At 38.5% G+C, this 15,374-nt stretch overlaps 1 protein-coding gene across 2 annotated transcripts in view; it reads right to left on the bottom strand.

The window, feature by feature from the left end:
• Positions 1 to 635: 635 nt before the first annotated feature.
• Positions 636 to 15,374, bottom strand: part of olfml2a (olfactomedin-like 2A) — a 32,148-nt gene continuing 17,409 nt past the window's right edge. Inside the window, exons 2-8 of one of the 2 annotated variants that reach the window (XM_007229339.4) lie at positions 10,568 to 10,831; positions 8,791 to 8,898; positions 7,535 to 7,714; positions 7,114 to 7,381; positions 3,700 to 3,987; positions 2,661 to 2,846; positions 636 to 2,024 (exon numbers count right to left, since the gene is read on the bottom strand). In XM_007229339.4, the coding sequence (XP_007229401.3) occupies positions 1,420 to 2,024; positions 2,661 to 2,846; positions 3,700 to 3,987; positions 7,114 to 7,381; positions 7,535 to 7,714; positions 8,791 to 8,898; positions 10,568 to 10,831 (1,899 nt within the window). In that variant the 3' untranslated portion in view covers positions 636 to 1,419. Of the gene's footprint in view, positions 2,025 to 2,660; positions 2,847 to 3,699; positions 3,991 to 7,113; positions 7,382 to 7,534; positions 7,715 to 8,790; positions 8,899 to 10,567; positions 10,832 to 15,374 lie in introns of both variants that reach the window. The other variant, XM_007229338.4, reaches the window with a different exon arrangement.

Genomic DNA, 15,374 nt, shown 5'->3' with positions numbered 1-15,374 from the left:
TCAACACAAGTTATCACGTTTCACTAAACTCCAAAAGGTCCATTTCACACTAGATTTCCCCTTTAACTGCTAAAACTTGTGCAAATTGTGCAAATGCTATATTCAGAGTATATGTGCAAAGTTAAATGTAGCAAATGCAGTTTTTAAACCAAACAAGAAAAACTGTTGATTGTCTATGGTTTCCTATGCAAGGTGTTTGCTAGCCAGGTAGCATAATTGCTAAGCCAGTTAGCTAACTACAGCTAAATTAGCTACTAGCTACAGTAGCTAACATACTTGCTATTCAAGCAGAATGCTATTCATCACCCTAGCTTACCGGAGCATTCAGGGTTTCTCAGTGTAGTGCTGTCAGGTTAACTGCTAATGCTAATGCTCCAGCCTTAGTGCTGGAGAAATTCAAGAATCTAACGCTTACTGTAAATATACAGAAGCACTTTACCCACTCAAATAAGCAGTTTTCAGGAGAGAAATCTGTGCGCCTTATACTCTGATGGGCCTTACAGTGCAAAAAAAACAGTAATAACAGGATACAATAAAATTCTGTCCACCAAAAAGCCTGAGCATTTCTACTGTATATTTTTCACTGAATAAAAACAAAACTGCTCCCAAACCAGATCCCACTACAGAACTCAACATGTGGTAATGGAGTGATCATTTATTTCAACTACTGTGCAGAAAAGTGTGAAATGCTTCCCCTTACATGAAACATATAAAATGGCAGATCTAAGAAAACTCATCCAGGAGTTTAAGTAATGTTTTATAATTACACCAAAAACAACACAACATTATATCCTTACAGATATAACAGGTTCAGAAAATATTTACAATGCAAAATTAATACTATTTTACAAAATTAATAGCTGAGTATAAATGTGGAATTTACATACAGCATTACAATCTATTTAATAAGCACCACAAACATTTTATACGGTTTTGGTGTTGGGTTTATGACTGAAGAGAAACAAAATAAACAACTTCTTTTTGCTTAATAAAAGGGAATAAAATGTTACAGTTCATAAAGGTGCATAATAATGTCATCCATAATATAGATGTCTTTCTGACTTTACATTTGAAACTTTCACTTGATTTTAGCAAGATGTTACTCATTGTCCTTGGTCAATTCCTTAAGACTCTTCTTGGTAATTATTAATGCAAATATTTTATGCCTAAAAAAACATATTAAAATGTTAACCTGAAAATGTGCTTATCTTGATCAGCCATGCAGGTCCTTGAATATTTCAAATGTAGGCAACAAAAAGCCAACAATTACATTCCAATGCAGTTTTAATTGCCTTTAGTTTGAGGTCAAAAGTGTCTTTAAGTTGTAAATTTCCCTCCAATAAAAAGTCATATTTCATGTTTTCATAAACAGAAAGTGATTGGATGGCATCTGTGGCATCAACTGGCGTCTGGAGCACCTTACTGGTCCACAAAGTTAATGTTATAGGTGACCTGGTGGCCATTGTCCCAGGCATACAGCAACTTCTCTTTTGGGTTGTAGTCCACCTGTGTGACGAAAGCGTACTCGTTGGTGAACGGAAGTCTGGGCGTGGCCTCGGTGTTGGTGTGCGTGTCGTAGGCGTACGAAATTTCGCCCTCTTTCTGATTGTAGTTGTCAACAGCGTAAAGAACGCCACACGCAATGAAGCAGTTCCCGTATGAGCTGCGCCTCAGGCCCGTCTTCCACGTGGTCTCCTTCTTCATGGACAGGTCGCCCGGGTCCAGCTTGCTGATGACGATGACCTCATGCTGCGAGTAATCGTAGTCCAGTGCTGGATAGATCACCCACAGGCCGCTCTCATCCACAGCAAAGTCGATATCGGAATGGCCACGCCATTTCCAAGGTGTAGTGTCCTCGTAGACCACGTCATGCAGGAGGGTCCAGGCTGCTACGTAGCGCATTCGCAGGTCGTATTTGATGATGTTCTTGGTGAAGGCTCGGTTGTAGTAGAAGGCACCATTGAAGACCACGTGGCCGGTTCCTATCCAGTTGTATGGCAGCTTGTACAGGTTAGTCCAGCGGCCTAGAGTGAAGAGAAAAAGTTAGTATAGTATACTTGTTGCCTGTCAAATGTTTAGGAGGGTTTGTAATTTTAGGTAATATTACATACAGGGTTTGGACAATGAAACTGAAACACCTGGTTTTAGACTACAATAATTTATTTTTATTTCCACAGTTAATCCTGTTGGATGTGGTTTGTCCTTCTTGCTGCTATGCTGACATTACCCTGAATACTGCGGCTCTTGATACATCACAGATGTACATGCACCAACAATTTGTCCTCTTTTGAATTCTGGTATGTTACCCATAATTTTGTGGTCATTGCAATATTTTGAGCAAAACTGTGCTCTTACCCTGCTAATTGACCCTTCACACTCTGCTCTTACTGGTGCAATGTGCAATTAATGAAGATTGGCCACCAGGCTGGTCCAATTTAGCCGGGAAATCTCCCACACTAAAATGGCAGGTGTTTCAGTTTCATTGTCCAATCCCTGTAGTTCATCCCTGCATCCTTCAGTATACCTTGTTTAACCGTCTTTACTGAATTCATGATTTCAAGTCCCCTCTCACTACAACACCCAGCATGCATTACACACACATTAGACAACGACATGGTGTTCCTCTGTTACAATTGAGGAACACTTGGTTTGGTTCTTACCTTGCTTGAAATTCTCCAAGTTGCGGAATTCTACCAGGTTGTTGCCATAGTAGTAGTTGGTGACGTAGATTTTTTGGTCCTTGGCTAGAGGGTCCTTCATCCAAGCCCCTTCATTTCGGCCATAACTGTGGTGCTTCTCTGGCATCTCCACTGAGGCAATGGTGCCCTCACACTCCAAAGACTTACCTGGTGCACAAAGATAGAAATGTTAATATAAAAGCCATTTATCACAAAGTGGAGTCAATATGGTCAAATAATTAGATAACAAGTCATTGTGAAGTGTCAAGTGATTATCTTGAGTTAGTATGTCATAATTGTGAGATAGCAAATTGTTGTTTTGAGTCAAATTTCAAAGAGCTTTATTTTTAAAGTTCGGTCAAATTTAAGTAAATAAGTAATTAATCCTAGATAAGTCTAAATTCAGAGACATTAAAGACAATACTAGATTATTTTGTGTTGTAAAGTCAAATAAATTAGAATGTTAAAAGCCTTATAATGGGAGCCGAATAGATGGGACATTTCATTTCCAAATTTCATTTCCAAACAGTGCCTCCATTGCCAAAATAGCAATGAACATCTGTCTGTTGACTGTTGTTTAGGCTTTTTTTCAGTCAGGGGCACACTTGTGTTTTCCATTGCCAAGATAGCAAAACACCAGCAATATACCTGAACACACCTCATTCCTAGACAACCACACCCATCGGCATAGATATTAATAAGCGCATAGATATTTATAAGCGCATAGATATTTATAAGTGCTGTTTAAACAATGCAGGTATAAGGCCTGAAAATAGACTGTTGGCGGGTGTAAGATAGGGCCCATTTAGTAACATTGTCAAGACAAAATGTCTTTATTTGAGATATTGAGACAAATGTATGAGGCTATAATGAATTATTTCGAGATATTAAGTCATTATTACTACGTCAAATTGTGGAAAAACAAAGGTGCAAAAATATGGACAGGGCCTCCATTATGACCAGATTGGAAAAACACTGGAACAGATGTAAATAGAGTTGAGGGAAGATGTATCAATAGTACCTGCTTTATTAGCATTGACCTTTCCACCGCTGTCCTTGCTTTTCAGTCCCGGTGTGACGGTGATGACCGGTTTCTCCGTGACCGGGGTGGTCTGGGTGGAGCCCGTGGTGAAAAGTTCCTCAGCACTTGCTGTTGTTTGAGAGGCAGCTGTTGTTGTTGTCGTCGTTCTCATAGCAACAGTGGTGGTGGTGGATGTTGTTGTTGGCGCCGGTGTTGTGGTGCCCTCGGCAGCTTCCAGGACGAGTTCGGATCCCTCGATCTGGTGGACGGTGTGGGTTTTGGCCGGGCCTTCTTCAAATGTCAAGAGACAGGGGAGCAAAGGGAGAGAGACAGGGAGGGAGATTACAACCCAGAGTTCAGTGTTTCACCCCAAGCGTTCAGGATTCCACAGCCACACATCAAAAGATGTATTTATTATTAATGAGACGTCGCACTCGTAGTAACTTCCTGTATTGAAACCGAGTCTCTGGCTGCGATGTTTGGATTCAGAGTTCTTGGAGCGAGCCCGTTTCATGTTGGGCCATGCAAAACACATCCCCGTGAGACAACGTCAGGGGAGAGACCCTAATCTGAGCCCTCTCTTCCTGCACTGTGGGGCTGTCTGGAACATTACCCATGAGCACATGGGGACAGGCAAAGGAGCCAGACGCAAATACAGCAGGTATTACTGCAGGACCGGTTAAGCGGTCCTGAGAAGGAATTCAACTGTCTAAGACTGTTAAAGGCAAACTCTTCTAGGCTCCTGGGTTTATTAGACTCTGCACTTTTATCAATTTCTTCATTTGAAAAAATAGTAGGAACCAACAAGTATAAAATCTACATTTTGTCGTTGTACAGAAAGTCGTTCTTGCAAACAAAATATACATATATTTTAAAATTTAAAATCAATCTATGCCATTTGTGATCAGAAGACTCAATTAGTCTAAAAACGTTGGTCTATTTTTTTCTACTAATTTTAGTCAGTCTGTATGGACTGGCTATAGAAACTTTTGACCGGGATTCCCGCTGTATTTTTTAAAATCTATTAAGTGTAATATTATAAACAATACATATTGAGCTGAGCCTCAAGATGCACATAAATTAACATGAAGAAATCCAGGCCAACTGATACTACTGAAAGTAGTTACTGAAAGTAAAAACAATGCAGTAATGAATTACAAAGTGTTAACTCCTAACTCACATTTTATATTTCTTTATCTCAAATTAATCAACAATACATATTGAGTGGAGCCTCAAAATGATCAAAAAATAAAAGAGCTGCAGAAATTAGAATTTATTCAATATTTTAACTGAATACATATTCTTAGGCTCCCCCTCAATCTGTTTACTGTTTATTACCATCTACAGGTTAAAACTCATATGACATTCCCAGAGTTATAGACTTTTTGACCATGGAGCACTGAGCCCTTGATGGGAATTGAACAAGCTACATTAAATTGCAGTGACACAATTCTGAAAAAAATTATTTTCTTTTTTGTTTCTTTACAGGTTAAGAGTTTTGCAACTGTCTAACTGTCTAATTGTCAAGTGGCCATTAAATCATCAACTAAAAGCCCCTCATTAACACCACAAATCCTTTCATCAACACCACCGCCTACCTTGGACAACACTAAGAATAGAAATGCTTCACCCTAACTTGTAGATGAGAACGAACTTACTGGGGGCAGATAGCAAATTAAATTCAATCATTTTTTTCTACAGCCTATTTTTGCAAATGCTTATGTATTTTTGACCAAACTAAAATGCAGAGAATAAAATACCACTAAGTTGAGGTAATTCAAAACTGTTTTGCAATCACATACTTTTGTCATATAAAAACACATTACAGAAGAGAAACATAAAAAAAGAGGTCCCCAGACCACAATAAAGAGAAGCTCCACGAACATCAAGAGACGTTTGGAGTTTCTTGCAAAGAGACACCATGAAGGCATTTTCATTTGGATTGAAATGCAAGGGAAGCCCCCTCTGCTGCCTCCAAGCTGTTCTGCTGTTGACAATTACCATTTACTGCTCTTACGAAGGGGGTAAAGGGACTCTTTATGGAGCGTATTTTACAGATCCGGCCTGTTTACAGCAGGTTTGTGTGTAATGGGTGCTTGTAAAATTACAGTAATAAAATGTTTCTCTCCACTTTCTGCTCCCACACCTCCAATCTCTGTTTACTGTGTGATGCAGTAGGGATCATAATATGCAGGCTGGCTTTGGAGTGAAATCCTGAGAATAGTGCGATTGGCACCGTGCAGCTGTTCCCCACTGTCCTGCCAAAACCCAAACAGCCTGGAATTCTCTGTATTACTGAATATCCTTTAACAAACAGAAAAGTAATGAAGTGGTTTAGGTAATAGTCTGGAACAATAAAAGAGTTTTCAGCAGTTATGGAACCATGACCACAGCGATGGTTTGATTACACATGGATTTAATGAACCCTTAGAAGTGTTATTTTTGCCATAATATAAAAATGAACTTTCAGTAACTGTAATATTTATCTAAATAACTAAAAATGAATTATGTTTTATTTATTTATATTTATACTCGGTCAAAGAATGACAATGTAACTGTGTTGGCCCTATTACTGGGCACATTCATTCTCTGGTAGGTAAGATGCCTCTCCCTCTCCACCATCACTCTGTTAGGTGACGTACGTGGGTACGTGGGTAGTTAGTGTTCTCCTCAAAGCGTGATGTGGTTAGGAAATCTTGTATTAGCCTTCAATGTACTAGTGTTTAGGGTTGGGCAGTATGACGGTATTTCAGTATACCACAGTATTTAAATATGATGACGGTACTGTAAAATGGTGACGGTATATTAACCACGTGACGTGACGTGCCAAATTTGTACTTTGAAAAACGGGACATTTAAGACATTCTGCACATCCACAACGAAAGAGAAGTGGGAGGGGTAAGCAGTTGAAGCTCACTGATTGGTTATGGGGTGGGGATTCTCACTGAGGAGATCATACACCAAAAAGTCCAGCCCTGTAAAAATAAATAATTCCACGGACCACAAGGCGCTCCCCTTCGTGAGCAGAAACGGCACAACACCACCCGCTGTTAAACTGCTGTAGTGGAAACAACGCTTATAAATAGAGGACAAACCATTGAAACATGCAGATGAGTTCTCCGCACCCGATAAAAAAATCACACAGTGTCTGTCTGGCTTAAAATAGTTAGATACAGCTATTAAATGAATATATCAACATTCATTGAAAATACCAGTGAGGCGTTCTGTATGCTAAATAACAAAGAAGGCAGCAACAAACTAGAAGCTAATAAGCTAATAACAACATTTAATAAAAACAGAAAAATAGATATGAAATAGCAAAATAACCAACTAAACTAACCAATAAATTAATTCCAGCATCCATGCTCCAATATTTATATACACTATAGGCCTCTATTATGTAGGCCAACCCACCTCTATCTCCTCTTCCTGTGCTCTCCCCTTCTGAGTCATCCGTTCTGGAAGCCTTGTAATAGGTGATTCCTCTGATGACCCCTGGCTGGTGACCCAGAGTCTTGGCCTTGGCAGTGGGGTCAGGCTTTACTGTTTTGACCGGCTTGGCTTGCGGCTCCTTCTTCGGCTTAACTGGTTTCTCTTTGGCTTGTTTGGGTGAAGCTTTGACCACTGGAGATTTTTTATTGGGTGGTTTCACAGCATCTTTGGGCTTCTTATTTTCTGTGGTCTACAATGCATTAAATAAATGAGTCGGTCAGTGTAAAAAAAAACTGCCCTCACAACAATTATATTTTATCACAGTTAATTACTGTGAGCACAAACATAATTTTTTGCAGTGTTTACATGCTTGTGTATATGTTTATATGTATGTGTGTGTTACCTGGGCTTTGTTTTCTGCAGCAGCATCTTTTTGCAGCAGCTGCAGCCCCAGGCTGGAGATTTCTTTCTTAATGCTGACCATGATGTCTGAATAATTTTCGTACTTCTTCAGCTGATTGGACAGACTCATCACGCTGTCTCTGACAAAGTCGTTCTCTCTGGTCAGGTTTGTCTTTATCATCTGTTGAAACACAAAAATAGTGTAAATTACAGAGGGTTGAATTTAAAGGGGTTTGATCTCCCCAAACGATGTTCCTACAAAAATTAATGTATTATTTAATCATTAATTCTACCAGTGTTTGCTTGTCTGTCTATTCAACTTCAATTGTTTCCTCACTGTTTTCCTTTAACTAAATGAGAATTAAATATGTAGACTGTTGTCCTAAATATTTATTAATTAAGGGTGGATTTATACATGCGTAGTACAATGCAGGTGTTTCTAATAAAATGACCAAACATTTTTGGAAGAAAATAAGGACTTTTTAACAAATTATTCAGAATGTGGAATCACAGGGTAGGTATTTCTATTAAAGAGATCAGTAAGTGAAAGCCCAAGCAAGGTGTTTCTAATAAAGTGGCAATAGAAAGTAGGGTTTTCTAATAAGTGTCCAGTAAAGAGAATCAAAAGGTAGGTGCTTCTCTTAAAGTGGCCAGTAAGTGGAAATATTGAAATAGGTGTTTCTAATAAAGTGGCCAGTGAATGTATAAGGTAGGTGTCTCTGACGAATACGTGGAAAAAGACATTAAAGGGTTTCTAATAAGTGTCCAGTATGTGAAATCTCATAACAGGTGTTTCTAATAAAGTGGCCAATAATATGAAATAGACAGTAGGGGTTTCTAATAAAGTGGCCAGTGAGATGAAATAGACAGTAGGTGTTTCTAATAAAGTGACCAGTGAGATGAAATAGACAGTAGGTGTTTCTAATAAAGTGGCCAGTGAGTTTCATACATAGTAGGGGTTTCTAATAAAGTGGCCAATGAGATGAAATAGACAGTATGTGTTTCTAATAAAGTGGCCAATGAGATGAAATAGACAGTAGGTGTTTCTAAAAAAGTGGCCAATGAGATGAAATAGACAGTAGGTGTTTCTAATAGTGAGTGAATGTACAATGTAAGGGTTTCTAATAAATCAGCCACATTGTAAGTACAAAGTTTGTGATTTTGTTTTAAACAAAGTGTCAGAGTATACATACACGAATTTGTATCTGTCAATGTTACAAATCTCTATATAATCGTAAAAAAAATTATTACACTTACCTCCTCCAATGTGTTCATCTGAGACACCACTTTATTCATGTACGCGTGAACCTTCATCAGATCCATACTGTACAACGTCCCCTCCAGTAGGTCCACCATGGAATGTAGCTACAAACACACACACACATAAATGAATGCACACACGTTTAGTGTTTGACTCTTGACTGGTCAGTGAACTTATTATCAATAGTTAAACTTCCTTTCACAAATGCAGCTGTGTGTTTGAACTCCTCTTCAGGAACATCCTGATTTTATCTGCAGATCCAGTGAGACACAACAAAGGAAACTTAAGGCAAATGTGTGTAACTCAAACCTGTTGCCGCTCTGTATGGTCTCCTTTAACGTATAAACTCTTATATACATGTGTTTCCTCTTTATAGTGGCGTGCAGTGTTAGTCACACGAATAGCTGGAAGAGTCTTGATCATAGTTCTTTTATAACAAACCTGGGTGTAGCCTGGAATGTATAAAATTCATATGTATGTACTGTATGTATTAGATAAACTATGATCTATAACTATGATTTACAGGTTTTATATGTCCACTTTAAGCCTCATTTTATGTTCAGCTATAAAAAAAAAATGAAATAATGAAATGTTCCTGGGTCAGATTGACCTGGTGCATGTTTAGTATTATACATTATATAAAGAATATATTTTATATATTTTACAGTTTGAAGCTTTTATTCATTGTTTTAATGCACACATAATACATTTGTCATATGCCATTATAATAATGAATTACCTAATTATGCTAATTATCCAAAAACAATTAACAATCATTTGTATTTATTGGTCAGTCTGACCCACAAGATAACAGGTGGGTTAATATGGATAGGGCTCCTAATAAAATGGCCCGTTAATTGAAGGAAAAGGTCAGTTTACCAATAAAGTGGCCAGTGAGTAGAATCACACGCTATGTGTGGAAGGATCCCACCCACACTGCACACTGTCTTTTTATCCTGCTTCCCTCAGGCAGGAGGCTGCGAAGCATTAAGTGCAAAACAACCAGACTGAGAAACAGCTTCTTTCCAGAAGCTGTCAGACTCTTAAACTTTACCTAACAGCCAAGTGTCAGTTCAGTGTGATAACAAGGATGACAAGGATAATTACATATTTAAACAACACTGACACTACCTGCACTGAGACACTGTATCACTTTTCATGTTACTGATATCCTATATGCATAACTGCTATAGCAATTTGCACTTTGGACTTCATGTTGCTGCTACTTCCCTACTCCTTTATATTATTCTGTGAATTTATCTTATCTATTATTTTATTGTGTTTTATTCCATATTATTTTGTCTCTATATTTATCTGTTTTAAAATAGTAAACTGAACTGTAATAATAATACAATTTGTTCCACCTCTAGTACCACATGTGATTTGAAATGACAATAAAATCCCTTTGAATCCTAAAATCCTATGTGTTTCTGAAGAAATGGCCAGTGACTTCAGATAAAAGGTGTTTCCAATAAAGTGGTCAGTGAATGACAATATAAAGTAGGTGTTTTTAATATAGTGGCCAGGGAGATGAAGTCAAAGATCAGTGTTCCTAATAAAGTGATCAGACAGAGGAAGCACAAGGTATGAGTTTCATATAAAGTGGCCAAATAGTGGAATCACAAGGTGTGTGTTTCTAATAAAGTGTCCAGTGACTGTAAATAAAAGGTGTTTTCAATAAAATTGTCAGTAAGTGAAAAAATAAAGTAGGGAAGTCAAGGAAGTAAAAGGTGTTTCTAATAAAGTGGTCAGTGTATAAATGGATGTTTCTACCTTGAGCAGTTCAGGTGCTTGTTTCTTCAGTTTCTCTGTCTTCCACTCGTTCTCACAGGGGTTGAGGGATGAGGGTGGGGCGGTACAGGAGCATTTGCAGTCCGATCCCGAGCTGACCGTTTCAACTGCGTAGAAATCGTCCACCCGAAGCGAGCCGTCCCGAAGTCTCGCACAGGCCTCTGCACTCAGTGGCCGCATCATACACTTACAGCGACAGTCTGAACCTTCTGACGTCATCCTCACTGGCTCCAAATCCCCGAAAAGCTGAACAAAACAAACATAATCGAATTATTAGTATTTATTTGTGTAGCACATTTTACAGCTGGTGTTGAAGCAAAGAGACATTACAGAATTCCAGACAGCAACAAAACACAACACTCCATGACAGTGACAGGAAAACTCCCACACAGCTGAGGGAACAAATTTTGGAATGAACTGGACTCACATGAGAGGCCCATCCTCCTCCGATTTAAACCATTTATAAATGAATAATAAATAATAAACAAGTGATGCTTATTTACATGTCAAATTAAGTGTATAGGTACCCAACTGGGAACTAAAAGGTTTTATTCATGGGGTTCATGCTTGTCCCACATATGGATGTCAGTGGTGGGACCAGGAGGGGATTAAACATGAGCCCATGTACTGTAAGTATAAGGTGGGCTGTAATGGAAAGTGTAAATGTAAAAACACATGCACAAGCCCATTCAAAACCCATGTTCACCTGAAACTCCTAAAGAACCTACCCTAGCTTAAACACCAACAATTAACATGGTCAAACCATGTAAATGTGTTTAAATAGACTATCTATAATCAAAGCTGAACAATCACAGCAATCCACATGTAATTCCCATCATATGTTACTTCTGTCATTATAAACATCAATAACTGGAGTGCAGGCCACCATATATACCATTAGGGCTGTGTTTAGAAAGATTTAAGCCTAATTCTGGACTATACTTTTCCTCAAAAGGAGAACCTCCATTCAGAAGGCTGTAGGGGTACTACTCCACATTCTGAACAAAAAAATCTCCCATAAAAGGAAAATGTTGTCCAGCACTAGACTTAATCCCTGTCTGAGAAACTGGCCCCTCAAGTTTAAGGGGTTAAGAAGCATCAAAGGTTTAGGGGAGAGAGGAATCTGTAGTATTTTGGGATTCTCTTGTGTTTTTCCTTTGCATTCTGGACATGAATGTGGAAATCGTTCCTGAAACGTTCCTCTGATTATTCCCAAACAAATCTCTTCCAGAATTCCTGACTGAAGTCTTAAGGCTTAACCCTTGTTAAATTATGCAAAACTATGCTATAATTAAAAAATAGTTCTAGTTTTTGTAGAATTCAGTAATTAGTGCAATCAAATCCTTACAGCAATACTTTAAAATATAATATAAATCTTTCTCTGGACAATGCAGAAATTTAATTTCAACAAAATCAGGATAAACACATTTTTTAATACCTTTGATTTTTGAAGAAACAATAAAATAAACAGGTGGCTCAACATGTACAGATTTATTATGTAATAAAATACTGTATTTCAGAACATCCCAGTAAACAACAGAGATGACTTTTAAAGATGAGCGATGGCTCATTAAGTGTGTACTCAGATGACCAGACTCTACTCGACTTTAAAGGCTTCTGTTTAGTCTGGGAACGGCACGCAGTGGACATAGCAAATTACTGCAAACCGTAAACCTAAGTCTTTCATCCTGAACTTCATTCCTCACCCCCAAATCTCTCCACACTCATTTAGTCGTCACTTCAAAACAGCTTGATTATCTACTCTGCCTTTCTAGGCAGGCATGACCTCTGGAATTGACCCCTAAAGCCCTGTCGAGAAGTGATCAAACAGGAGGCTGGGGTAGTGCTAAAGAGGAATTCAATTATTCTATTACTTTAGAAAGTTTTTTCATAATTAAACAATTAAAATGTGAACATTCGTAGAGAGTTATTCAGAGTGAGTATTTAGTTTTTAGAGAAATGTTGAGAAAAATTACTTAAGTTAGAATTGTTTACAGTGGTGGTGAATAGAAGAAACTGACTAAAGAGTTTAGTGCTGTTTATTTTATTCCCTTTGAGAAAGTTACATCTAAAATGAGCTAGTCACATTAACTTTGACAAAGATAAGTAACCGAAACTACTTCATAGCTGTATCTGAAGCTTAACTGAAGTATTTTTCTTTCTTTGTGCATAAAAACGTAACATATCAACACAATCCATTAAGTATATGGTGTACACTTTTTTTTTACTGGTACTGTTGTTCCTCTGGTGCAAGCATATGGTTCAATGTCAGTGCAACAGTGTAAACCTTTAGGAATGCCCATGCTGATGGAACATGATGATATTCCATATGATGGAATATATGGAATATATACATGCAGTATAGTAAAGGAAAACTCATTTTTGATTAAGGGTGTTTTATTGAAATCTTTAAAATGTGATGTTTTTATATCATGACAAATGAACAAATAAAATCTGATTCAAACAATCTCAATAAATTGCCTTTGATACAGTATTGCAATGTATTGTAATATATATGCTGAATCATAGCCTTTGTATTAAGATACGTACCTTATCACTATCTTGCCCTCATATGATTGGCTCTGCGTCCTCATAAGGGGACATAACATTTCTGCTTCTCTGAACCATGATACTTAATTTTTTAAAACATTCCCCCTTTGGCCTTGTATGCAGACCCTGCACATACCATCTAGTGGCCACAAACAGGGGCGTCGCCTGGCCTGGGCTTCCGGGGCTCTAGCCCCAAATAATTTTCCAGTAGCCCAAAATCGTTTCGCCCAGCTCAGCTGTATTATTAATGAGGACACAGGACACTGAACGCTGTGTGAATGGAAAATCTCTTAATGGTAATCACGGAGCTAATTCAAGGATAAAGTTACGCCTTTTAGGAGAAACAACCAATCAGCTTGCTGGTTTTGCGGAGCGCGGTAGGCTAGTAGGGAAGCCCCCTCCCCAGAATTTAGTTCTATACTTAGTTTAAATGAGTTTTTAAACCCTGGTCTCTGCCCTAAAATGTTATATATAAATAATTAACTGGCTGAGCCCCAGATCTTTACATACCCAGGCAACGCCCTGGCCGCAAAAAAAGATGGCAGGAACCCCAGTCAAAGGTTTTTACAGCCAGTTCAGAAAAAAACATAGCGGAGGTAACAATTCGCTCAGAATTTGTTTACATACTACAGAAAGCTGTAGAAAATTTGTTTTTGACTAAGAGGGTCGTTCTAAAGCCAAGGATAATTTTGAATGTTAAAATAAAACTGCTGTCCTCATATGTGGACGTATTTTCTGTTATTTTCTAAATGCAGTTAAATATGTTGTTATTGACAGACAGGAGCTTCAGATTGAGATCAGGTGGGTAAAGAATAAAGTGTTTGTAGAACTGCTGACTGTCTGAAGCCTGCGTTAATCTCCTCGTGAGGAATGTGCTCCAGGCCGAGCCTCGATCACCTCGTCATCACAGCAGTGCTTAAGCAGCCCTGACACACTCGAGCCTCAGCCGTGCCAGGAAATCTGTCTACAGAGCCGTTCCTAATGAATCCTGAATCCATTTGCTTAGGGGCAGAATGAGAGGGGCACAAAGGGAGATTCAGTAAATACCCAAAACCTACAATTTTATTTTTTCTTTCTCTTCTTTATTTCACTCTCATTCTCATTTGTTCATTTTGTTTTTTCTGTTCTCCATCTACCATCTACCATAGCGTTCTCTCATTATTCTCACTCTACTTTCTCCCCATATTTCTCTGCCTCTTTTCTCTTTCCTACTCTTCTTACTAATTTTTCTCTCTATCTTTTCTCTCTCTCTTTCCATATCTCCCTTCTCTTTCTCTATGTATTTCCATTTCTCTCTCATTGTGTACCCACCTGCCTTTCTTTCTTCTCTCTTCTTTCTCTATTCCCCTCTCCTTAGGTCTCCAACTCTCTCCTTCTTTTTGTAATCTTTCTCTCATTTCCCCCTCCTGTCTTCTCCTTTTCTCCCTCTCTCTCTCTGTTTCTCTCACACTTTCTTTGCATCTCTTTTTCCTCTCTCCATTTCTTTCTATCTCTCTCTTTTGGAACTTCTGTCTTGCTTTCCCTGTTGTCTTGTGGTCTCCTCTCTTTCTTACTTACCCCATCATTCAACTCCTCTCCCTTTTACTCCCCTTCTCACCTCTCTTCCTTCCTCATCTCTCGCAACCTCTTTCCTCCTTCTGTCTTCGGTTCTCTTTTCTTCTCTTCTTTTTTCTCTCACTCTAATTGCATCTCTACCTCTCCATCTTCATTTCATTCTGCCTCTCTCTATCTCTGTCTTTTTGGCTTTTCTCTCTGTCTCTTCCTCAAACCCCTTTCTTCTTCTGTCTCTCCGCTTCCTTTCTTACATTTTCTTCTTCCTTTTTTCTCCAGCTTTTTCTTGTCATACTCTCTCTTCCCTCTGTTCTTCTCTCTTCCCTCTTTTTGTCTACTGGCCACTCTCTTTTTTTCTCCCCATCCCGGTCTACTTCTCTCTCCATGTTTTTTTTTCCCTCTATCAATCTTTCTGTCTTGCTTTCTCTTTTCTCTCTTTCTCTTTCTCCACCTCAATATCAATCTCTCTGTCCCCTTCTCTCTCAGCCCCTTTCTCTTCATTTTCTTCAGTCTCAATATTTCTGTTTTGCCCTTTGGTCTCTCTCTCTCTCGCTGTCTCCCTTTCTTCTGTCTCACTTTCATTCTATCTCTCTTTTTTCTTCTCTCTCCTCTTCCCTCCTTATGTCTCTTTACTTTCTTTTAACTGATCTCTATTTTTTTCATTCTCTCTCCTTCTCCCCTTCCCTAT

Source organism: Astyanax mexicanus, chromosome 12 (assembly GCF_023375975.1).
Source record: "Astyanax mexicanus isolate ESR-SI-001 chromosome 12, AstMex3_surface, whole genome shotgun sequence".
Lineage (NCBI taxonomy): Eukaryota > Metazoa > Chordata > Actinopteri > Characiformes > Acestrorhamphidae > Astyanax > Astyanax mexicanus.
Note: the sequence above shows the minus strand (reverse complement) of the source record. Positions and strands in the feature narration are given on the sequence as shown.